At 43.2% G+C, this 24,710-nt stretch overlaps 1 protein-coding gene across 1 annotated transcript; it reads right to left on the reverse strand.

Moving 5' to 3' along the window:
- Window positions 1-3,015: 3,015 nt before the first annotated feature.
- On the reverse strand, window positions 3,016-19,269 carry ppap2d (phosphatidic acid phosphatase type 2D; the record flags this gene model as incomplete). The annotated part of the gene is made up of 6 exons (XM_079233842.1): window positions 3,016-4,552; window positions 4,770-4,946; window positions 6,628-6,685; window positions 6,808-7,094; window positions 7,227-7,384; window positions 19,062-19,269. 6 exons carry the CDS (start codon window positions 19,267-19,269, stop codon window positions 4,448-4,450), a joined length of 993 nt encoding a protein of 330 aa, XP_079089968.1. The 3' UTR covers window positions 3,016-4,447.
- Between the last annotated feature and the right edge of the window lie 5,441 nt (window positions 19,270-24,710).

Here is a 24,710-nt window from a genome sequence, read left to right on the forward strand (position 1 = left end):
GTCAAAGTCTAACTGGCTTGTTATGATTCTGGATCAAATCAGTCAGTTTTTACCCTGAATCTGAAAATGTATTTACTTCTAAGTTGTTTTACAAGTGACAGAGAGCTGAGGAAGAGTCGGAACACTGGTCTAGAACACCTCATGCTCAACAAAGAGAAACTGCAGGTATAAGGTCACCCTACCCTAAATCATTCAACACTTAAATAAACACTCCACACATGGTGGCGCCAGGTCTTATCAGGTAACCTTTCCCATTGTATTGTATTTCTCACACCTCATCCTTGCAAAGACAAGAATATGACCTCTAAGATGGTAAATAGTGGGACATTTTCTGCCCAATTGGCTGTTTGTCATGACTGGCCATGCGAGGTGAGTAAAAAAAGACCTTCAGTGAGAGGCATGATTGCTTTTCAACAGAATATAATAAGTCTCCCAAAGAAATGTTCAGCCCTGAGCAGACATAAAAAGTATGACTGTTCTGTTTAAAATGCTGACAGGAAATGAGTTTCTTTGAAAAGTGGGTGCTCTATAAGTTGATGCTACTCGTATTCATCTTGAGAGTAACTCTTCCACAGAGTCCTTTCATCACTCAAATGTGAGTCTCTCATTCTGTCACCTTCTACAATTTATTTGTAATTCATATATCTAAAATATTTATACTTCAAAAAATAATACGCAGCCTCAGCTGACCAGAACGGTATGTGTGGTGGAGTACATAACTGCTTGTAATCTCTAAGTGATGCTATCGTCATCAGATAGGACAATGAAACTGTCCTCATCAGATAGTATATGTACTATCTTATCTGGACATAACATATGTGCTGGACTGATAAACTACGTATGTATTTTTTTGTTGTGTATGTGATGAAATACACAAGCATCACATACCTGCAGAAACAATTACCATTTTGCAATGATTGTGGCCCTGCTGTCCACCTGTAGTTCAGCTCTTTGTGCGTCGGTTTTGGGGTTGACCTTATTCAATGAGCCAGTGTGGTTTATTAAAACATCCTAATCCCTGGAGAATAGAGAGAGAAGACAGGGGAAGCAAGAACATTTATCTAACGGGAACATGCAAACTAATGCCTTTCACAGACTCCTATCAGGAAACAATGTGCGCACTTGCAGTCCTAATGGCTGGAGTCAGTGTATCCACTGAGTAATTACTATAGGAGATTTAGAAATATGCATAGCAGTTCAGGCTGGGGGAGCAAGCCTGAACTTGAGCATACTAAAGAGCCCATTAATCCTTTTTAATTCTATTAAGAATTGGACCACAGCTGGATAAGAGGCCAGCAGAGTTCCAGAGACTACATCTGTAATGCTTTGGAGTCCCACAGCTAAAAGCTCTTACTTGACAAAAATGAATTTGCAGCGACATTTCTTTTCCTCTTCGCAGTTGAATCAATTCACAGCCTAAAGCAGCTTTTACTTGGTAGCAAACAAAGACAGGTTGAATTTTGCGAGGACTGTAGAAAGAAGTGTGTTTTACATCTGCATCTAAAGGACTGTTTCATCACTTCAAACAGAAGAGGTTCGCAAATGGAATTTGTCTGAGCTGGCACATGCCTCGATGATGTTATCAATGTGACAAAAAACACGTGACACAAGGGTCCTTTCAACAGACGTGAAAGGATACGCAGGTGAGCTACGTGCCATCCGCCGCACACTTATCCGATGTGTTGATTTGGATCAGCACTCCCCAACATCCGCCCTGCTTTTTTTGCACCTGCCCAATCCCACAAAAAGCACAATCTTATCAAGGAATTCCTAAAAGTTCAGTATGAGGACGAACGCAAACGTGGGTTTAGCTCTTTTTCACAGTGAAGAGTGTGGATAGTAATGGCTTTCACCTGTTAAGATAAGAGTCAAACCCCCCCCCCATTCTAAATGACCACAGTGTGCGGCTACTGTTCCTACTGTGTGCACAGTCACAGCAGTGTAAATACTGACGCCCTTCTGCCTGGACCTCAGTAATCTGAACATACAGAATGTGCCTCTGCTTGTCGACCCCCATTCATTGCTATTAGGGCCAAAGGGTTAGCGAGGAGGACGCCAGTCACAGTGTAAACGAGATGTCATGTTTGACAGGGTGTGTAAGCTCAGCTCAGGGGAGCAGCCTGCCGCTCGCTCAGCTCAGTCACACGCACCTAAACACGAGACAATAACAAGGAGACCGGGAGACACGGAGAGACAAGAACCTGTCACACAAGCACGGGCATAAACTATATGTTGCTCAGAAATGAATTTCGTCTCCTTAGTTACTCTATTATGAAACAATAAAACCACGATCACATTCCTCCCCACCCTGACGCCCCACGCCCATCACCCTCACTCTCTCATAAGTACCGCCCCATCTGTTTAGCAAACTGCTCCATGCTTCCCTTCATTACTGGACCAGTTTACCTGCTTGTCTATCCCCTTTACCTCAGCGTTATGCACAACCCCATTACGGAAGCTGCTCCCCAACCTCTCTCTCTCAACCTCTCTCTCTCTCTCTCTCTCTCTCTCTCGGTCTGATCTGATCTGGGCTGCTTTTCATTCTGTCTCCCCCTAGAAGTGGATCAGGGAGAGAGAAAAAAGAATTGAAAGAAAACGCCTCAGACACCCCAACCTGTATCTGGCTTAGTATCTCCATGGTAGCATGACCCCCTGAAACAGCCCATTATGCTCCACTGCACTCAAAAAGGACTGAGCAGGAGGCAAAGTAGGAGAGAGAGAGAAAGAGAGAGAAAGAAAGAGAGAGAGAGAGAGAGAGGCACTTAAAGAAACGAGGAGAGCACAGGAATGAAAGCCTCCAAACAAAACAAGAGGTTAAATCACTTATCATTGCAGTGTTTATGTTTTGTTTCAGCCCAGAGTTCCTATAACCTCCTCACAGAGTCTGGTAATAGCTGGATGCTGACTGACTTACAAATAGCTAAATGGTTTACTTTACCAACTCTGCTGCATGTGAGTAGCCAGAGACAACCGAGATGAATATAATACAAAATAATGGAGGACTGAAGAAGTTAGAACATTCAACATTCAGTTTATTGGTTTGGTTTTTTTGAGTACAGTGGTTATTTCTGCCTTTCTGGCATTCACAGACAAAACAAACAAATACCAATAACGGGCAACACATAAAATATAGCTTTCTGATAATATCTGTGGCTCAGTCTAGTAGTTACAACAGATACAATAGTAACTCTCCGTACCTGATTGACACAAACGTAAATACAAACACTTAATAAACATGTAAAAACTGTCCAAAACTGGAACTAATACTTTTGAAATTCTGTATGGTTTATAAAATGACATGGCTATTTACATTCAATTTGAATAATTATAATTAAAAAGTAGCAAAAACAAACATAGTGTATGAGTCTTAGATGAACAAAAATAAACACTGATTATTCAAACTTGTGATAAAATATATAATATTGATTATAATGAGAAGGTTCCATTATGTACGTTCAAGTGCTATTAATAAAAATGCACAGGAGGGCCGCCACGTCGGCCCTCCTGTCAGAGTGGCATAAATCAAGGTGCAGCTCAGAGATTGAAGTCCGGGGGCAAAGGTCAAAGGTTACAAAATTCAGTCAAACCTCCACCTCTAAGACACAGTCAAAGTGGTTAGTACAGAAAGATGGTAGTGGTGAGGAAGGGAAGTTATTCGGTCAGAGTCCTAACCATCACTACTTTGGTTACACAAAAAGAAAGATAACATTGTATTACAGCTCAAATACTGTTTTTTTTTTTCTTCTTTGCTTACGTTCAGATTATCGTTGTAGCGATGGAGGGCAGTCTGACAGCAGTGGCACAACAGAAGGTACAGATGGTTCCAAGTTGAAGCCAGTGCTTTTTCCATATATCACTTGGTACAGAGCTGCCTTTACATCTGAGGACGAATGGTCTCAGTTCACAGCTGCTGGCGGATGTTTTCCAAGGTGAACACGAGATCAAAAACGAAGAGGAGGCTGGCGTTTTCTCCTCACTCTGTCCCAGAAGTCACCAGTTCTGCTTTGAAGCTCACTAACTGCACTGACCAAATGCCTCCATCACCAGCATCCCAAACTATCAACATTAGCAGCTTCTAAAAATCATCTTGAAAAATAGACTTTTTTTTATTTCTTTTTCTCATATATATATATAAAAAAATATCTGTAATATAACTATGCAGTTCTTTTCACTGGACGGGTTTGACTAACAGTCAAATGTGCTTCTTGTATTTCACATGTGTGAGTGTGTGAACATTAGATTACTGTGTGAATGTATGTGTGTCAGTATGCCCCAAAAGAGCAGGCAATGTGTTAGATTGTACTCCTTAATCATATCCTTCTCTGAGAATGATTCCCATTCCTAGAACCCTTCTCTCTGCTCCTCACCTGTGCTATCTGACTCCCTCTCTGACTCTGTAGTCCGTCTTCTCTTATCTTCCTTCTCCTGGAATGATTGCATGTGCCTGCTAACAGACGGTTTGCTGGCTGGACAGTGGACTCTCCAGGGACATGCTTGTGGGGGACAGGTCTGGACGGGCGCAGGGCTTAAACATGGAGGAGATGTAGAAGGCCTGCAGGCACAGACACAAAACATGTCAGGAAATATACACAGACCACACACGCTGTCAATCATTCCCTGTTTATAAACAGCACGAGAGATCAGAGTGAGGAAAATGAGGGAGAGAGCCTATTGTTTAAGCTAACTCAGTCAACAGAGAGCAGACAGAAACTAAGACAGAGATAACTGTTAGAGAAGACTATTTAGAAAGCAGCGGAATTTTGACATACCACCCAGTATGCAGTGAGGCCTCCTTGGATGAAGCCTGTGAGGACGTCAGTGGGGTGGTGGCGGTAGTCGGAGATGCGGCTCAGGCCGGTGTAGATGGCGATCATCACTAAGAGGAACTGTATTAGTGGGCGCAGCAGCCTAGCTCCTCGCCACGACAAACGCGCCTGCAGGTAGAACTGCAAAGTGGGACAAATGCTGTTATTATGTTGCTGCTGACTTGATAATTACTGCAAAAAAAGTGAATACAAGCATGTGGGTGCTTGTGGGATAATGCATAAACTGATTACGCCTAATAATTAAAGCAAAGAGAGACCTTAAAGTGAAACATGGACATCCACTCAGTCTGCTTCCCAGAGGGAAAAGAGAAGCTTGGCACGGGTCCATTAACGCTATCTAAAGCCCATTTCCTCCTTTTGTTCATCCTCATCTCCTGCCTGTACAGAATGAATGTTTGTGTCTGTAGAAATGGGGTCACGGGGCGAGCTCGCTGCAGATGCAGGGCTCGCTTTATGAGGAGCTGGAGGTCTGTCTGGACCCGTCAACCACTGGGGAGCATGTGGCCTACATTCCTGCGGTGAGGTCGACTCTAACCGGGTCCCTCTCTCCCTCTCATACCCCAAATGAGAGCAGGTGTCACACTGTTCCTGCCTTAAACACTAGCAGCTGGCCACGGTCCGGGTGGCATGTAACCACAGGTCTGACACAATCTCTCCAGGTTATCTACAGTCTGCTAGCAGCAAACTTGCATGCAAGGCTGTGTGTTTGTGCCTGCAATGTGTGTGTGTGTGTGTGTGTGTGTGTGTGTGTGTGTGTGTGTGTGTGTGTGTGTGTGTGTGTGTGTGTTGTGTGTTGAAACAACAGAGTAAGATGTACAGAGGAACAGGAGGAACGGGGCTAATGGACACTGAGGCCCTTGATTTTTTTCTCACACCACTTCATTGCTTTACCCTTTCATTCCTCTTATTCAGTCTCCCCTTACTCATCCTTGTTTGTCTCTTTCTGATTGGAGAGGAGCTGCTTTTCATTTGGACTTCTATAGTACACAAATGCAAATAGGAGAGGTTGTGATCTTATTTTGTTCCTCTTTGAGCAACATCCTCAGTTCATTTAATACATTTTTGCTATGCGCAACACAATATTTCCGTCAAACGATAAGTTATGTGGTAATGAGGGGGAATACATGAGGAATGTGGACATTTTATGGTTAATAATGTGCTTTTGTCTCCATCTAACTGTCGTTTCGCTCCCACAGTGCACCCATGACTACTGGGCAGTGCAGTATGAGTGAAAGAGAAAGATAAAGAGATGGAGGGGGGTTTGAGAGGGTGTCTCTTGCTGAAAGAAGCCTGTCGATCTCTCAGCAGGCATATTCAGCCCTCCACCCCCCTCCTCTAAATGAGAAACACAACAAGGCCTTCTCTGTCTGCGCAGCCTCTTCATCTATTCATGTTCCCCGTGGAAAAACATTCTCCCTCATTCTCTAACTCCCCCCCTCTCTCCCCTCCTCTCTGTCTCTCTGTCTCACCAGCTCTTTCAGCTTGGAGCAGGATGCCTTTGGAGAATTGCTGCTCTCAAAGATCTCCTGCCTCACGATCAGGAAGTGTGAATATATTTAACAGCACATGTGTTTGTGCATGGGTAATTAGCTTATCTAGGTAATAGTTGCACGCAGCGTTCTTGGCCTCTAGGGATTGGTGTTGTCTCTCGTAAGTGAAATGAAACACAGTTGTAATATTCCCTCAACATAGTAAACACAGTACTATTATTGTAATTACACAACACAAGCTCAGGTGAATGGGAAGATTTTCCAGATGTGTATTGTGTGTGTGCGTGCATTTAAAAGACGATGTGACTTACTGCCAAGTAGAGCATGGTGTACATTGCAAAGGAAGCATGGCCGGAAAAAAAAGACTTCCTGAAAGAGAAAGATCAAAAAAAGGGTACACATTAACTACATGACTCAACTCAAGCTAATATATACCACACCCTTAGTCAACAAACCAAATCAGTCCAGAGTGTAAACATGCGCACACACACCTTGCTTCCTCCACCATCTTTTCATTAGGCTGCTGGCAGGAGACCTTGGGCACGTAGCTGCCCAGAGTGCAGTTGATGGACGCATAGGTGATCTTACAGACATCCAGGAAGTTTGGTCGCAGGCGCCCCACACTTAGCTTGGCCATATTGGTGAGGGACTGACCCACACAGCAACCAAACATGAAGCTTCCCAGCTCCTTGTAGAGACACGACACATAGCAGTTTCGGACAAAAGCCCGCGAGTGAACACCTCGGTAACGCACCCGGTAGCATTCGCCCAGAGCGATCTGAGAAGGAAATAAAACAAGAGAATCTGGTTAACATAAGTCAAATAGTAGAGCTGCACAAATACTGGAACAGTATTTTAGTTTTAGTCTTAAACTCACTGCATCAGTACTGAACAGCTATCACTGTCTTACCGTTAGACCAGTGATGGCTATACCACCAGCGATGAGCAGGACATCAGGGATGGCCTCTCTCGGCTTGTAGGGATAGGTGATGCTGGCGTCTCCACAGAAGAAGCCTCGCTGGTACGGAGTCACTGCCTTCAACTCACACGCAAAGAATGGGATGGAGGCTGATGAGATGTGGGAGAGAAAGGGCAGGAAGACAAAAAAACAAAAGATGAATGCCTTTGTGCATGTGGTCTGTGCTGCAATGATCACGGCGATAGCTGGTACAGTTGGCCGACATAAAGGTGGTCTCAAAAGAGCATCAGGGGAGCAGCTTTAAAGCACATCAGTCATCTGGTGACAGGATTTCCAGATTCCCAGGGGTTGAAGCATTCCTCAAATAGCTGCTTCCATCAGAGGAGCAGGGAGAAGGAGAGATGGCAGAGACAGACAGACAGACAGACATACAGACGAGGAGATGGGCATGAAGGTGGAGAATTTAGGAATTGAGGAAGGAGGAAGAAGGTGAGAGGGAGATTTCAGTGTGCTGAAAGAGGACAATAAACGCACTGTAGGACCAGCTAAGTTTTTTTTTTTTTGTATAACCATGTCTGTTTGTTTCTTTTGGAAAGCAGTGACCTGTTAGTTCAATCCATTTAATCTGACATTAACAATTGTCCTACAAATATGCTGGCTACGTTTCCTGGCTGGTCACTAATTAAAAGAACTCGGTTTCAGGTGAAAGCGGGTCATGGTCTGACATGCTTTCAGCAAACAAAACCCACAGCCTAATGGGGAAGGTTCACTGAGTAAACGTGTTGCAACGTTTTAATGATGACAAAAAGGGAATTCGAGGGGTTCGTATCCCCAGAAACTGGAGACTACGTAGCTGCACATCTTTTATTCTGTGTTATGATAGCCCTGTGAGAGCCTGCTCAGTTTCTCTGTGCCGTATGTATCCCATGTCCCCTCGTCACCCCGTGGAATGCAGAGAGAACATGGGACTAATCATTAACCTCTGTGCCTCTTCCTGTCATCTCAGGCCTGCTGGTTGGCTGGAACGCACCCAGGCCAAAAGCAATGTTCCTGCCAGGGAATCTCTCAGACTACGTGACTGTGTAGTGCACAGGATACACACTCAAAATCAAGCAGAAGGAACTGCACACAAATACAGACTCAAACACAAAGAATGGCCTTGAAAACAAGTCAGGAAGCACAATTATTGGCTCACAAAAAGCAAGGCACTAACCCCTGACCTACTACACCCAGTTGAAGATTTGTCCACATAGACTTTGTTTCAGTTTTATTATTCAGCTTGTTTGCTATCATAACCATAGAGTCACACCACTCATTCAGCCTCACTGAACTGATAAAGGGTTAACGAGGAAATAATCTATAGGTGTGAGCCTATCTGCGAAAAAAAACACACGAGGAGGCAACTCTTAGTGCTTATTAAGAATGTTATACTGTATGTCAGTGACTTCTGAAGTCAAGCTGCCCTAGCAGAAAGACAAAACACTGATACAAGCGAGCTCACGTACATATAATTCAAGAGGGGCCTCAATCAGAAAGTGAGGGAGGGAAACACGTTGCAGGCAGATAGCAGAGGCTTTGACGCCAACAGAGAGAGAGAGAGATAGGAAACACCTCTCATCTGACCCCGATCACTCATTCATCTCAGACAGTTGCCACATCGACAGGCGTCTCCTCACACACACCTACATAAATTATATCAATGTACCTCATTTAACACTCATAGACATACAGGTACCATCTGTTTTTTTAGACAGAGAGATGTACGATACGGTATTCATCTTTTCTTTTGAAGCTTTGGTGTTTTATGGTCAGAATTTCTGCCTTCCTAACAAATGTCAATTGAATCTTGTCAAACCATCGACTTATTACTATGAGTTTATTGAGGACATCACCTGATGCAATCCATTGAAATAACCCTGCTCTGCTCTTCATTTCATAGTCAAATATTATATTGTAAGAATCTTACAATGTTGAATGTGGATACTGTGTTGCCACCATAGTTAGTAGTGTTTGTTATGCATTATTATTATTAGCTAAGATCGTTGGAGTATTAGATAAATACTTTGGGGAGGTTTTTCTCTGGTCTATTTAGTAAAATGAATGTCCTAAGAGATGGTTTCCTGGTTTCTTTCTGCCACCTACATAAACTGTCCTAACATCTCCTAATCTATGATCCTTTTATCTGCGTGTATCATACCTTGGTGGAGACCTGCAGAGATGTGGTCTGGTTTATGTCTGGTTCAGATTGAGTGGGTATGGATTTTTTTGTTCCATTTGGGTATAATATAACACAGATTACATTTTAAATATGTTGCTGACAAAACCACCCAACACACAGTCGACAGTTTGCTGGCTTGTGACAAGATTCCTGTTGTGCATGTGTGTGTTTATACTCTGTGTGTGTGAGCGTGATGAAGCAAAATTACCAAATAATCTGTATGTTTTGTAATCAGTGTATCATTGTGATTTCAACATTCAAAGTAAAACTTAATAACAGTAATGACATACTGACCATTGATTGGGTGATGTGAGCTTACATTTACTGATGGTAGTTCTCATTATATGGATTGATGTAAAATAAGAAGTTAAAGAATTGACACAGTGTGAAAGAGTGGAATGACCTGAAGAACAGACTCTCAAAAGTCAGACGTGCATTCGTCAGACTAAAGAAGACCTGGAGCCACAACAGCGTCTCAATAAGAACAAAGCTGAGGCTGTATACAACGCTTGTGGTGTCATGACTTGCTATGTGGGTGTGAGAAATGGAAAATGAACAACAAAGCAGTAGAATCCTACGAATTAAATGGAAAGACCATGCCAGTACTAAAGAGCTCCTGGAAAAAGCCGACGTGAAGCTGCTGAGTGTGGAAGGGGAGTCTTTCACGTGAAAGATGATGGGACACCTGGGCGCCCAAAGGAAAAGGGAAGAGGAAGACCAAAGAGTACGAGGCGGCGCGCAGTCGAGAAAAAAGTGAGGAACAAAGTACGGACCATATCAGCTGAAGGCGGAGACGCTCTGTGAACTCATGAAAGAAAACAGGTCACATCTCTTCATATGGAGATAAAGAGAGATGCATTTTATGCAGGTGAGCTGATGAGTCAAGAAGTTTTTTTTTCCAGTGTTTGTTGGGCCAAAAAGTAGACAATGCAACTATTAATGAAGGGCTGACAGGGCGTTAGAAGCCAGTTTTTCACATGCAACCTTTTCTCATGAAGTTTGTTTTTGGATCATAGTGTGGGGTGTTCTCTGTGTGCTCAAATGTTCCACTTACAGCATTTGACATTTATTCTGCCATAAATTAACTGCTTTGGGTGTAACAAGATCAATTTAGTGGCAAACATTGCTTTCATACCACCCATTAACAGGTTCTCTCTGTGTCCTCATCTGATTCCTCAATATGAAAAGTCCTCTCTCAATAATCAATATTTTGCTGCATTGACGGAGAGGAAATGATTCTCCATTAAAGACCACACACGCTGCGGTTACAGTAGGAACATAGAGATCCCTAAAGTGCAGCCTATTGTATGGGCTCAGACCTGCCAGAGCTGATGGCTTGTGTTGTTTTCCCTTTATTGCATGAAGTCCACGGACAGACTCAGAATTTAATGTCCGTGAACCAAAGATCACTCCACTGTTGCAAAGATATTTGCAAAGCTTCTCAATAAAATAAATCCAATCCACAAGAGTTGTGTCACAAATTGTCAGTGCTGTACAATATATAAAACACAAAGCAACGATGATCGAAACCACGTGCAAAGCTATTCAGTATCTGCACAATCGCAGCTCCCGTGTCACAGTCGACGTCTATTCTTTACAACTACATTAACAGTTTTCACAACAAGAAGTGAAAACACCCCAGAGACCCTCACATCATATGTCAGGCAGCTGTGAGCAAACCTTAGCACCTGGTCAAGACATGCTCAGAAGAGAGCCAGGCCAGGAAGGCCTGCGAGGGGACCCAAAAGGAGGCGGAGGAGTGGGTCGGCTCACACAGCCAGGCCAAAATGTGCTGCTCGCTGGGCCTGACACTCAACGCAGGAATGCTTTCAAATAGTCAAAAGGGACAGAAAGAAAGAAGGGGGAAAGAAGAGAAAGAGGGAGGGAGGAGAAGAGGAGGAATGAGAGCCGAGGGGATATGTGCCTCACTCTGAGAAACTCTTCTGGTTCTAATTTACACATCTATGACCACAGCCCAGAATGAGCTCACTGTGAGAGGAGAACAACAACAACCAAATACAAGAAATAGAAGGGGGAAAAACTATGGAGAAGGTTATTAAAGACAGACTGCAAATTAGTATTAGCATCCACATGCTTTACAGACATGTTGCTTAACATCTGCTGATCAATACAGTGTCAAACTAAACTAGGGTAAATGGCATGGCCACTGACAAACAGGGGTGAGGGCGGTAATGCTGGGTGAGAGAAAACTGGAGAGATGGAGATGCGGCAAGGGTTTCTCCACAGAGAACAGCAGACGAACGCGATTAGTGGTGGTTCTGGAATGTGAAGGTCAGAGATCTGGGATCTGCTGGGACCCGCTCTGTAAACACGACCCCACGTCAACCAGCAGAATATCCACAACACACACACATAAAAACCACACTGGGATGCAAACAACCCCAACCGACAGCCACAACCAAACAAACCACCATAAAACCCACCAGCACCAAGAAAAAAGAACTAATCAACCAAGCAAGAGCCAAACAATCCTAAATGCATTGAGGCAATCAGGCTTATTATCACAGACCTAAATGAGTTGGGGATGCTGCTGCTGTCAGACAAACAGCCTGTGAGTCCTCATAGATTAGCATGACACTCAGCCTGAAGCTTTATCTAAGCCACAGTAATGATCATTCGCTTCATCAAATCCAATAATGTTTGACTGTGCAGGCCTCGTTCTATTTGCCCTTTGATAGAACTGGAGGACAAACAATTAGTGAACAACCTGTTAACACAGGTCCATTTGGCCTGCAGTTTTAGAACTAGGCTGAGCCTGGGCCGCGGCCCAGCTTGCTACAGCACCCTTCGGGGGCGGTCCACCCTCGCTGGGCCTCTCAACAGTTTGCATGTGCCAGTGTTTCCAAGCTAAATGTTAAGCTGCTTGTTTACCTACAAGTCAACGTTGCAAAAAAATAGTAAGCTGTTGAACTGAACCCTGAAGTGACGTAGTTTGAATCTTTGCGAGCATGATCATCCCTGGTAACGACAGTTACAAGAAGCAGCAGGACGGCCTTCCTAACATGCTCACAAATAGCAGTCTCCAGTTGGGCCGGGTGGGCTTGTATAATTATTTGTGCAATAATGACTTCAACAGATCAAGGCTGTCTCCACACGAGCCCGCCTTGATCTGTTCTTTCATCTAATTACTGTTCTGTTTGAGTCAGGTACTTTAAGGGCACCTGATATTTATATTAAAAAACGTCTTTGTTTGAAGAGGCAGTCTGAGTAGAGAGACTGTATGCACCATCACACAGGCTCAAGCACACAAAAGAACAAAGGGAGACACACGCACACATATTGTTGTATTGTCAGGCAGGTAACACTTGAACAGGGGGTGAAGTCATCTGCAACAAGGCTGTGATTATGATTGGCAGCCATAAACCGCCACACGCTTAATTAAAGTGTTGTTCGCGTATCATCTAGGAGGTTGTTATTCCTGTTCATCCGTGGTGGCCAATCCAGGAAGGAGAGGTGGGATAAGGGTGAGTGTAATTATGAATCCCACTGCATTTCATGGCAAGACCCGTCGCTGGTCAAGGCAGAGACGATCGACTGAGGTTAGGCATTGACCTTGAGTAGTTAGGGCCAGGATAACCCATTGGACAGGAGATAGCATGGACGCCTGGCCAATCCTGGGAGCCTGAATGCTTCACAGGGCGTGTCTGGTGAAGAAAAGCAGTGGGATTCATAATAACACCTGGCCCCCTGCACCCACACATTCCTTTTTTAGGTAATTAGCCGGATTGTTCTGAGAGACTGGTCTGTTTTGTCTGCCCTGATGGCAGCACAAAGATCAGAGGAGTAATCAGTGAAGAATAAAGAGGCGCTGAGGAGCCACGACAGTCTTGGATCTTTGTGAACCATCTGCTATCATCAGCATCTCCTGCTGCTGGACTCCGTACAGCCTCTTTAAGTAGATACCCGCCGCTTCATTGATCGTGGCACATTTGATGTGCAAAGTCAAAAAAGAAATGTGTGCGTAAACTAAAATAAACGTCTCTTCCAACTGCCTTTGTGTTGCTACACCATCCAGCAGTGCAGCAGGAGAGATGCAGCATGCCCCTCTTACTGTTACTGTTACAGCTGGCCAGTGGAGACATGCTTCCCACAGCTGCTTCTGTTCTCTCCACACTTCACTGACCTGCTTCCTGGAGCCCGGCTCTGGAGTTCAGGGCAAGAGTGGTGAGGTCTGAAGTGGGCTGTCTGCCTGCCTGTCTGATTCAGCAGGAACATAAAGGACCCGCCACTCTGGTATTTACCTGGGAAGCCTTAAAGAAGCTCTCTGGTGGGTTTTGCGGTGTAAAAGGTTTCGGGTGCGCGCAGAAAGATGAGGGCTGGCAGTCTCTGCAATGTGAGAACGACACAGGGTTGTGGTCGAGACTGCAGGGGAGGTATTTGGCACGGTGCAGCCTGATTGTGGTAGTTATGTATGTATGTATGCTGAGAGTTGGGGGCTGTTTTGTCAGCGTATTTTGGTTTTGGGGGAACATGCAGTTGGAACAACTTCAGAGGGAAGCTTGGGAGGATGAAGGAAGGCTCCAGCAGGTGAAATGCGACACAATGATAAAAATGTTGATGATGGGTAACAATGCCCTGGCGCCAAGGGGGGAGGGGGCTGTCTCCTTATAGGGGGACAGAAGAAAAAAAGACGCAAAGGCAAGGCAACAGGCTGCATTCAGATCCAGCTAGATGCTTCGATGGGAAGCCTCTACAGAAAAAAAATCCATACTAGCTAATGAGAACTGAGGATAAGAGCACTATACACATCTTTGTTCACTCATTACAGCTAATACCTATGGACCACCCTGAGCACTTATGCAACCGTCATCGAGGAGAAGATTGCAGCTGCCTCGTTAAAAGCACATTTGGAGCTATTTGCTGTCTGAACCGTCAATCCTTCTCACTGCTACTTCCTCACGATAGGACATAAACAGACAGCTGTGGAAAAGATCCCTCAGGCGCCCCTGGGTCTAACCTCTGACCCCTACTGTAGCTCTCCAACCCCTTCTAACCTCTCACTCCACTCTCCCACCCCGGGGCTGTTCGCACATTCGGGCTCTTACTTGCCCCTGAGCCTTCAGGCAACTGAGACATTTCTAAGGCCTGACCTGGCTCTGGTGAGCTAATGGGTGAAGGAAGACGTATTGACAGCAAAGTACACGTGCCCATATAGTCTGTCTCAGGAAGCGTGCAGCTAATGGATTCCTGGACCTCTGCAGTGCTGTCAAATAGGGAAGAGATGCGTTTGTACACTAACGAGAGAGAGAGAACGAGAGACAGAAAGAGAGAAAGTACTTCTTCCAATGACTAATGATTTGAATGAGCCATTTTTAATGGCTCTCCATCTGTCCGTCACAGAGTGTGTTCCACAACTTCAGAGCGTGTTTGATCAGGGCCTAAAACGCTCAGCAAAACAGGACCGGCAAATTTGTCAACAAACAGCACGCACATGGCAGCTGTAGTAGGGTGTCCACGTTATAACAGCCACGATGACGCATAGACACAAACGCCCACACCCGCGCTTCTACTCGTAAGCACGCACACACATATAAATACACACACAGGAGACAATTTAATATTCCTGGCCCTATACACACTGACATGCTGTGACGTGCTGGCCTCTTGTTGTCTCACTCACTTGACAGCTTTCTCTGCCAAAAAAACAGAACCAGGAATCATTATCCCGCCGCCCGCCCAAAAACACACATGCAGACGTAAAACACACACCTCGGTACATTGCTGGAACACCTTCAGTCTCAAAATAGAGTTTGAAAAGAAGAGAAGAGGAGCAGGCAAAAGAAAAATGAAGAAAAAAAAAGATAAGCTGAAAAGAGGGAGCCTATTCAGATTTCTGATCACTTAGGTAGATACCGTCCTTCTCTTGCTGGCATGCTGCTTCACGTCTTGAACAAAAACACACACTTAACAGTGACTATCTGATTCCAGTTTTCACTTTTTATATCATCCAAAAGCTAGTTCTGTTTTTACTACTGAATGAAATCCCTTTATTGTTTTGAATAGATGCATCTACGCAGTTTATCAACAGTGTGAATCTTTTTTTTTCTCTTACTATTCTAACACAGCCTTACGTCTTGTGCATATCAATGTGAAACAATTTCACAATTAACCTCCACAAGAAGGTCGAGCCTAGTGGCAGCCATAATGGCACAGCCACTAAGCCGTATAAGCTAATGGTGGGTTTTCAAGTGCCACTTCCAATCAGTTACCAATTACTCTTAAGAGAGGCAATAACTGGCTTTATTGGGGTGGTGACAGAGCAAAGACCACCTGTGTAGGAGGGAAACAGCAGTGCAGGCTGGGAGGCCTGTTCCTGCATGCTCTCCAGATATGACAAATACCTGACACCTCCTGACCTCTGGGTGGCTGGACGCTAGATCTTAGATCCAGCCACAGAGTGCAGATTCTGTCAGGTCTGTCCCTGTCAAACCCTGTCAGTCCCACCAGGAATGCCTGCACACAATAGGACACACAAGCAAACACTTGCATTCTACAGCTGGCGTGGAAGATACCGACATTGAGCTGAACCAGAACGATCCATCTCTGTGCAGCATCCATCATGTATGAGTCAGACAGGCGCCGTGAACAACGCTGGAGAACAACAATGTTAGACAAGGTAACCTGAGTCAAAGCCTCAGTTAGCGTCCTCAATATCCCAGCATTCCACAGGAGGCAGATTAGAGTTTATTCATAATGAGACGCTGTACTAACTTTGTGCCGTCACTTTACATGTGAAAATAATACTGGAACACATGGAGAGGCTGTGAAAACCTCAGACCACTGGATTCCCTCTTCAGCTGATAACATAATGAGGATGCTTCAGGGTAAAATTCCACAGTTACAGTAGTGAATGAGCCCCTTTAACAGGATGAATAATGCCGGCGGGTCCAACTGTCTGAGGGAATGGGATGATGGCATGTTTAAGGGGAAAGTGGCTTAGTCAGAGATAAGCACGTTTAGCTCAATAAAGGGCTCAATTCATCTCCTCTGTGATGGCATTTACTGCTGAATGCTCACAGATGAGTCAAGGTCAGGCTTCAATAGATAACTGACATGATGGTGAACAGAGCTGAGACAGGCAGGATGCAGCCAGACATCTGTAAGTAATCTCATATCTCATTAGATCTCCCAGTAACAAGAACGGGTGCATTATTACATTATACTGCTCTATATCATTACATATTATGCTCTCCTGTCAGTACAGACAGTGTAGTGAACAATTCACCAGATGTGATGATTAACAGGAAGTGTTCCAGCTACTGATCCGAGGTGATAACTCCTTTTTCATTACACCATATGCTTTTATAATGTTGAAAAGCATTTAATGAAAATGGAAACGTATCAACCAATCAAATCAAGCCAGAACTTTTGAGGTTGTTCCATCCACAGCTAGAAGGTGAACTCCTTTAACTTCAGTCACAAGACCAACTGACTCTCTAAATCCTCTCAGCTGTGACCAGCTTGAGACTCAGTGACTCAGTCTCAGTGTTGTAATCTAGTCAGAGGGGATCAGAGGAGTCAGGGCACGCAGATTTGTGAGAAAGCAAGTGGCGTGCTCAGCGTGCGTCTCAAGAGGAGAACTGAGAGAGATCATTTCCTCTGCGGTGCCGACTGATGCCGGGTCGCTATAGCCACTTCCTAAACACAAGACAAAGCTGCTGAGAAGAGTGCCGAGTGAACATCTAATAGCATACCTGCAGGGGTTAAAAACAACAATGAAACTGACTGCCTGCGCTGTAGTTTTGCCTGCTGCCGTGCTTCCTGGCTTTAACTGCCAACGAGGCTGAGACCTGTCAGTCTGCCTGGACGGGTTCCGTCTCTCTTGTATTTACTAACGGTCCGAAGAACCACTCACACGACATACACTGGAGATCCCTTCCCTATCAGAGTCATGTGAGATGACAACATGGAACCGCTGAAGTTATACAAACTCACGCTTCAGCGAGCAGCACAGACAGGTACAGCAGGTACCTCAGGCAGGCTTTCCCCACGAGGAGGATAGTCTGGCTTTTAACTTTGACCTCTGAAAGAGTCCAGTACAGTTCTGAGGTACTGGTATTCCAATGGAGTATTCCCATTCTGTCAGACTATTTATGAGAGGTATATTCTTCCTCTTTCTCCAATACAATTCTCTGACTTCAGTCACTAGATTTTTGCCAGATTGATGTTCCACGTGAAAATCTCCTCTAAGAAGATGCAACGCTGTACTTTGAACTATAAACACATGAATCAGTTCTGCAAAGCACAACATGAACAAACTACTGTCCACCAAGAATATGCTGCCTGCATGTTTAACATTTAACTTCAACTTTATGCACGTATGAGCACGGTACTGTGAATAATTCTTGTCTTGGCACATTTCTGAGACTTTTTCTGCCAACGAGAAGTTAAATATCTCTCTCAGTAATGTATTAACTCTGAGGGCGCGATGAGGGAATGTGCAATAGTGATTATATCAAGTCCAAACCCATACAATTGTGGTAATCCTAACTAACATAATGAATATTATCCTGCTCTATATGGATTCAAACCATGATACAATTTGACCAAATCGTATCACAAAAGAGGCCTCTGATATTATATCTGTCCATTTTTCTCCAAATTGCTGATTATGACTAATTTGATAATGTTTGCTCACCTGGATCTTGTTTCCATTTTATAAAGTGAAAATAGTAAACATTTGCAACCTTGTTTTCCTCCATTTTAAGTTAAACAACCTTTGGGTTTTAGGTCTTCTAGTTAGACACAATATGAAAATAAATAATCAAATTGTGATAGAAAATAGTCTTTAGTTTCACCATTTTATAAATAGACAGTTAATAGTAAAATGATTGATTACTACATGACAACATTTTCAAATCCTTTGTCAAGTGGATTCCATAGTCAAATGTTATTACAGAGAAACTCATTTTGACCACTCCTTTATTATGGTTATGCCAGTAGTTGGTGTCCACGTGTTGTTACTGAAGTTGCCTGAAAACTGCTGGTTAATTTAATGTAATTATAAGCCTGCCTGTAAAGTCTTCCATAAGCACCGTAAATAATGTGTGGTTAGCGAGGCGAACGAGCCCAGTGAACAAAGGTCTTTTTCGGCACGGGAACACGAGCATGTTTTTATCCCAATTCCCACGTTCTTCTCCCGGGAACTTTATGAGTTACCATGGGAACAGATGAATTCCCGGGACAACTCTGCTGCTGCCAGCTGAGCCCCCTCCCATCCACCCGCCCGAGCTGAAACTTTTCAGCCCGTTTGAACGGTTTCCATTTGACTCTCTGGAAAAAATGCTTTTGTGGCTTCGTTTAACTTTTACAAATCCCCATGCGATGTGTTTCCCCTCCAGAAAGCCAACTCCGCGTAACCTCCTTGTAACCTCCAAAGACTAGATACGATCTCGTGTTGACACATGCGTGCAATCAACAGACTACGATGACAGAAGTGTGTTGGTACCTTTTTAAAAGATAGTCATTGTGCATGCACAACTTTAAAATGGCAAGTGATGAAGTGGTCTTCAGTGCATTTATATTAAACTGCAGTCACCTCCGATTAGAACTATTCAATTAAAAGACGTGAATACACATAATCTTACCGACAAAAAGGCATATTACATCCAAACCGACAAGCATCTTCCTCTTGGTCCAAAACGAGCTCTCCTCCTCGGACTGGGAGAGGAAATGCTTCCCACCGCCGTTCTCCATTCCGTCCCCGGCCCCTCCGGCGTCAGCTAACCGCAGCTGGAGCTCCGCGTCCCGGGGCAGCGTGGTGCCGTGGGTACCGGTGGAGTTGAACTTCTGCATGTCTTTAGCTCAAAAATAAAAGTTATTGACAACTTGTTAAAAAAAAGTGATTGCAATGTTCCGTCTTGTCGCTTATTCCTAAAAGGTTTCAGTTGCCCGTCGTCGGTGCAACAAATCCATGCCAACGAAAGTTTGACAGCAGCAGACTTGTTGAGGTAACATGTAATACAAAATAAAGCGTGCAGAGAGAAATATAATTAAAAAAAAAAAACATCCGAGTAAACTTCAACTCAGTTACACTTCTCCGCAAACTTCTCTTGAGTGGGAGCGCGTTGTACTCTCAAAACGTCCCGAACAGACCTGCGCCGCATTTATGTCAAACAAACATGAATGAAAAAACACAACTTTTGGTTCAAACTTTCAAAATAAAGTGCTCCCTCGTTGAACGTCAGCCTCGCCGTGCGTCGAGCGGCTGTGCAACATTAATTTTGGTTGGAAAGTCGTATCATTTCCGGTGTGGTTCAGTGTGACTTGACGCAGCTGTTGGCCGCGGTAAAAAAAAAAAAAAAACGAATAAAAAAAAATCAATGTGTAACGATGAGGCTGGAGCTCACGGCAACAGGATCGATCCGGTTGACCTGCCAGCTGAGTGACGGTGGGTGAGATGTGCTGTCCTCTCATAACTGCCCCTCCTCCCACGTGAGGACAGAATACAGCCGACCTACTCCACATTAACGACAAAGATTTAAGGAGATTTTGTTTTCGTTTCCACAAACCCTGTGGATAAAAAGATTAATAACAGGCCAATCCGCCTGATATCGATATTTAATGTTGTGAATGCACGCGGTGGTGTCATCATTGTGGTTCAGCTCGATAGGGAACGTAAGTAGTTTAGAAAAAAAGAAATTAAATGATATGGATTGCACCATCTTTGCCCTCATCATACATGCAAGACTGCCTAGCAATTCGATTTTTCCATAATATTGACTATTGCTGTTTAACTGTCTGCCAATAAACCAGACAAATATAGACTAATAGACAATGACAAAACACAAGATGAACACAGACTTTGCACCGGGAAGCTATTTTTAAATTCTTAAAACCTTATCAAATGCCACAAATTTAATTTCTTAAGTAAATCAATCAATCAGCTGAATATGCTATTTGATTCCTCTGTGATTTTCTTCTACATTTGGAAGATCAGATCAAAGATGTCCAACTTTAAACTAACTTCAGGCCTGATGCCTTGCTCACTGTGTGTCGCAGACTGTGTGTAAGAGGTTTCCTGCCACCTGGTGTAAAGACAGAAGCACAGCTGCTTCTCAAAGGTTTCTCAGCATTTTGAAACTATGTTGTTGTTTGTCACACATAAGTTAGGGCTGCAACTGACAATTCTTTTCATTTTGGTTTATAAAATGGCAGAAGACAAGAAAAAAAAACATGTATCAGTTTCTGAGTTACATTTGACGCATTTTCACAAAATGTTTCTGCCATTATGAGGATACTTTGGCCATTATGAAACGTCTAGACATGGGCATTTGGTATTGGAGTGGAAAACAATGTTATTAAATGGCAATCTGAGAATTAAAGGGAATTACACCTTTCAATTAGAAACGAGTAAAGTTTAAATTCAAACTGGCAAATGCAAATAAAAAAGCACTGACTGAAGAAATTGAAAACTAGAATATATAGAATGGCATTCGTTTTCTCTTTAAATCTTCTTATCTGATTCTTTCATTTGTATCTCATGAGCTGTAAAATAGAAGGTGAGGCAAAGACCTTGAAGTCACTAATGTTCAGAGTTTGTCAGTCTCACAATCTTGGATTTACAGTTATTGTAACTCACCTTTTACAAAACGGTAAAGTCCATTCTTCCAGTGCAAAACTATTGCATTTGATTGCTATTGCTAATGTACAAGCAAAACGAGCACAACATAACCAAATATTTTTTTATTTTGGTGTACAGCTGATGGTGTATTGATAGAAAATGAAAAAGAGGAAGGGAAGTTAAGTGAAAAAGGCCACTTTGATATAATACAAGTACGTTTTGAGACAAACTAAAGACACATGTTCATGCAACAATAACATATGGGATGACAGAGTGGTGGTTGATTTTTCATGTACTTTTACGCCCCTTTTGGCAACATGTGTCTTTACCATAGCTGTATTTTTACCTGCGTCTTTTGTCTTTGGGGAAACTCTCGCTATGACAGTAAAACACCAGGTTCACATGTGTTTTAGCATCATACAGTGTGACAGTTGTACATTATGGTAAAGAGTGATACAGAATATTGGGATTAGTTTTGAACCATTTATGATGTGACTTTGTCTGTGTGTCTGTTTTTTTGCATTTACATCCACTAGATGGCTGTACATCATCATTTATAGGGCAGAAAGTCAGAGGAAGTAAACAGACTGTTCATCAGCAGTACTCACTGAGGATTGGAGGTAAAATGGCTGGAGTCCCAATGATTCCCCGCTCTACTGATCTAATTTCACTTTGTGATGTGTATTAAAGGACATAAGGTGTAGTAATGCATTGAATATCAGTTTTGTTTATTGCGGTCACTCTCAGTCAATGAGACTCTACATGTCGGTGTCATTGCCCTCATTCACGGCGGTGTCATTGCCCTCATTCTGAGTTAATTTTCCATCCTCCTTTGACATTATGTGTCACTGTTTCTATTAACCATTATCCTCACCCACTCCAATGTATGTATGAAAATATTGTTTTTAATTATGAATTTCTCTGGATTTCCTCTGTGCCTCTCAATGAAACTATTATTCATACAGGGATATGTCATTTGATCTAGTTTCTGTTGCAAAAGTATTCACCCGAAAATGCAGCAATTGAGCCACAAACATTGCTGAAACAATGTTATTTCCCTCGCCATTAATTAAGCTCACTTTTGTCATCACAGGCCAACAAATACTCAACAAATGTGCACGTGACTCTCAATAATTCACTGACTGCTGCTTTTCCTTTCCGATTCAAATGATGTGTTCTGTCTGCTTTTATTTAACTCAAATGCAACCCTGCTATTCTGCAGTGCCCATAAAGGCCTACAGCCACCGTGAATAAAGTCAGTAACAAGTCTGGGCAGGATTTTGTTATTGTGCTACTTGAACGTAATGGTATCCACTACCACAGGTACCATTGAGTTCTCTTTTCCATGTGATGACACATACCTGAACTAAAGCCCATCCTGTTTTGCTGTCATGAAACTTTCCCCAAGCAAAGTGCAAACGGTGAAAGTAAAACCACATTTACTGACCTTGACCACAGTTCAGGGGCAGGTGCGAATTTTCAAGAAGTAATTGTAAACAACATGTCATGACATTGGATGAGTTCCAGCATTTATTTTGATTGTGACATTTAGTTTGAGATTATGTAATTTTCCCATACTTTGTCTACAGTTCTCGCCTATATCCGCCTTTCACCAAAAGGTTTTAAAGGACTTTTTTTCTTTTTCAAAATCCCTGCTGTAAAGCTTCAATAATCAATGCCGAATTAATACAATTGATTCTGGTTGTATAGTTCAAATAAACCCTAATCACATACATATATATTTCCCTGCTCCATGGAAGTTTTAAGTATGTTAAACACTATTATCTACCACGTTTTATAAAGAGACACGTAGAGGAAAAAAGGGGAAGTAGGGCCCAAAAACAGCAAGCCAATGCACTTTCAATGTTGGCAAAAAAAACATATCGAAGGATGATACATCCACAACCACCATGCAACCACTCTTGATAAACTCTCATAAAAAAGGAACTGAATGATTCATTCTGGAATGAATTTACATCAAAGTGCTTCACTTCTCCTCCTAGAGTTGTGAGTTTCATTCCCCTGGCTTTTTGTGTGAATTGTGGTGAGTAGGAGTAAAGGGCCGGCCCCAAGATGCACAACCATTATCTGGCCCTTCTGTGTTTTCCTTGAGTAACATAGAGGGGAAAGTACCATCTAGATCCTCTTTGGTCTATAGATACTCGGGGCACTGCAGAACACCGTCAGACATCAAAACGTCCTCATCACATGCACATGCTCAGCTCAGGAAGCGAACAAACGCACTGCTTTGGTGCACAGCAGAGGAAACTCAGAACCTGTACAATCGTCTGCTCGTAACATCTGTCTTCCTCTGCAGTCGGACTGACGATGCCACAGCCTACCCAGCATTCCCTTATCCCTCTCCTCCTGTTGTGGCTCGCCATCCTGTCCGTTGTCCAGGTTGTGTTCATCATCTTTTTCTTCACAGCTGGACACCACGGCCTGGTAAGACCTCTTTAAATAATATCCTCAGATTTAATTGACAGAATGTCTTATGGGCGTTAATGGTCAGTTACAAACTCGTACATCAGTGTTACCGTAGCACAGCAGGACATTTGAATGAAGAAACAGAGTACATGATGACTTACAGTTGTGGCATGTTAAAACACCTTTGCAGTGCAGCTGCTCTTTCTTGTGGTTTTGGTAGCACATCTGGTGAGAAAGGCACCTCTGCATGTGGTCTGCAGCTGGTTACAGAGGCACCTATTATGACTCCCGAACAGTGGAACCTTTAGCATAACGTTCAAGGAGAAATGTTTATGTTTTAGATCAGTACACCATCACACACCAGAGGTAAAACAATGCAACACAACAAATGCAACCATAATGGAGCACAACTGGTCAAATTTAAAGGAAATATAAGTCTAGCATTGTTTAATGTTAGTGTAAATATTTGACAAGTTTGACGCTTTGCATTCAAAAATTGTATTTAGCATTGTCAAATTTAGCATTGCCCTTTAGTGAAATTGAAAAGGTTTGTATTGCACCGGGAGTTGGTCAACTTTCATCCACTGCCACTTTTATTATTCAGGATACCCTTGAACCATTTATCATGATCTATTTATTGTTCTGAGCATGTTTTGTGCTTTTATTTCCTTCTCCAGTCTCAGAAGAGTAGCGCTGTAGCACCAGAGCGCCCAATGCACTTCCAGGCAAACAACACACCTTCGGTAAGACAACCGCAGCTTCAGAGTGTGTGCTCCTCCTGTTGACCTCACTGTGGTGATTAAAATGTCATGCTATTGTTATTCTTTGTCATATGGTTTAGCAAATCACACTATTCCTGACGCACACATCTTGCAGACATGCTGTTCCTCAAATCACTTTACTTCTTGAGTTGCTTACGTCAGACAGTCTAACCGCTCCCCTCACTTGTTGGAGGAAGCACAGTTACGGGCTTACCACATTCGGAGAAATGCCACTGAACTTAAACAGTTGTCTGTTCTTGTTCCTTCTGGAGATAGAGTGTGATTTATTATGTTGTCACTTTAAAGATGGAGGTACTCTTCTCCACTTAAAAAAAAAAAAAACTCGCTGCTCTGTGTCACACACTTAATGTTGATGTTTTGAAATAACTGGATCTCTTCCTCTTTCAACAGCCCCCCTCTGAGCATGGGCTTCTGTTGGGCAAAGGTCAAATGCTCACCTTTCAGGCTACTCAAGGTAAAGCTAT

Source organism: Taurulus bubalis, assembly GCF_910589615.1.
Source record: "Taurulus bubalis genome assembly, chromosome: 17".
NCBI lineage: Eukaryota > Metazoa > Chordata > Actinopteri > Perciformes > Cottidae > Taurulus > Taurulus bubalis.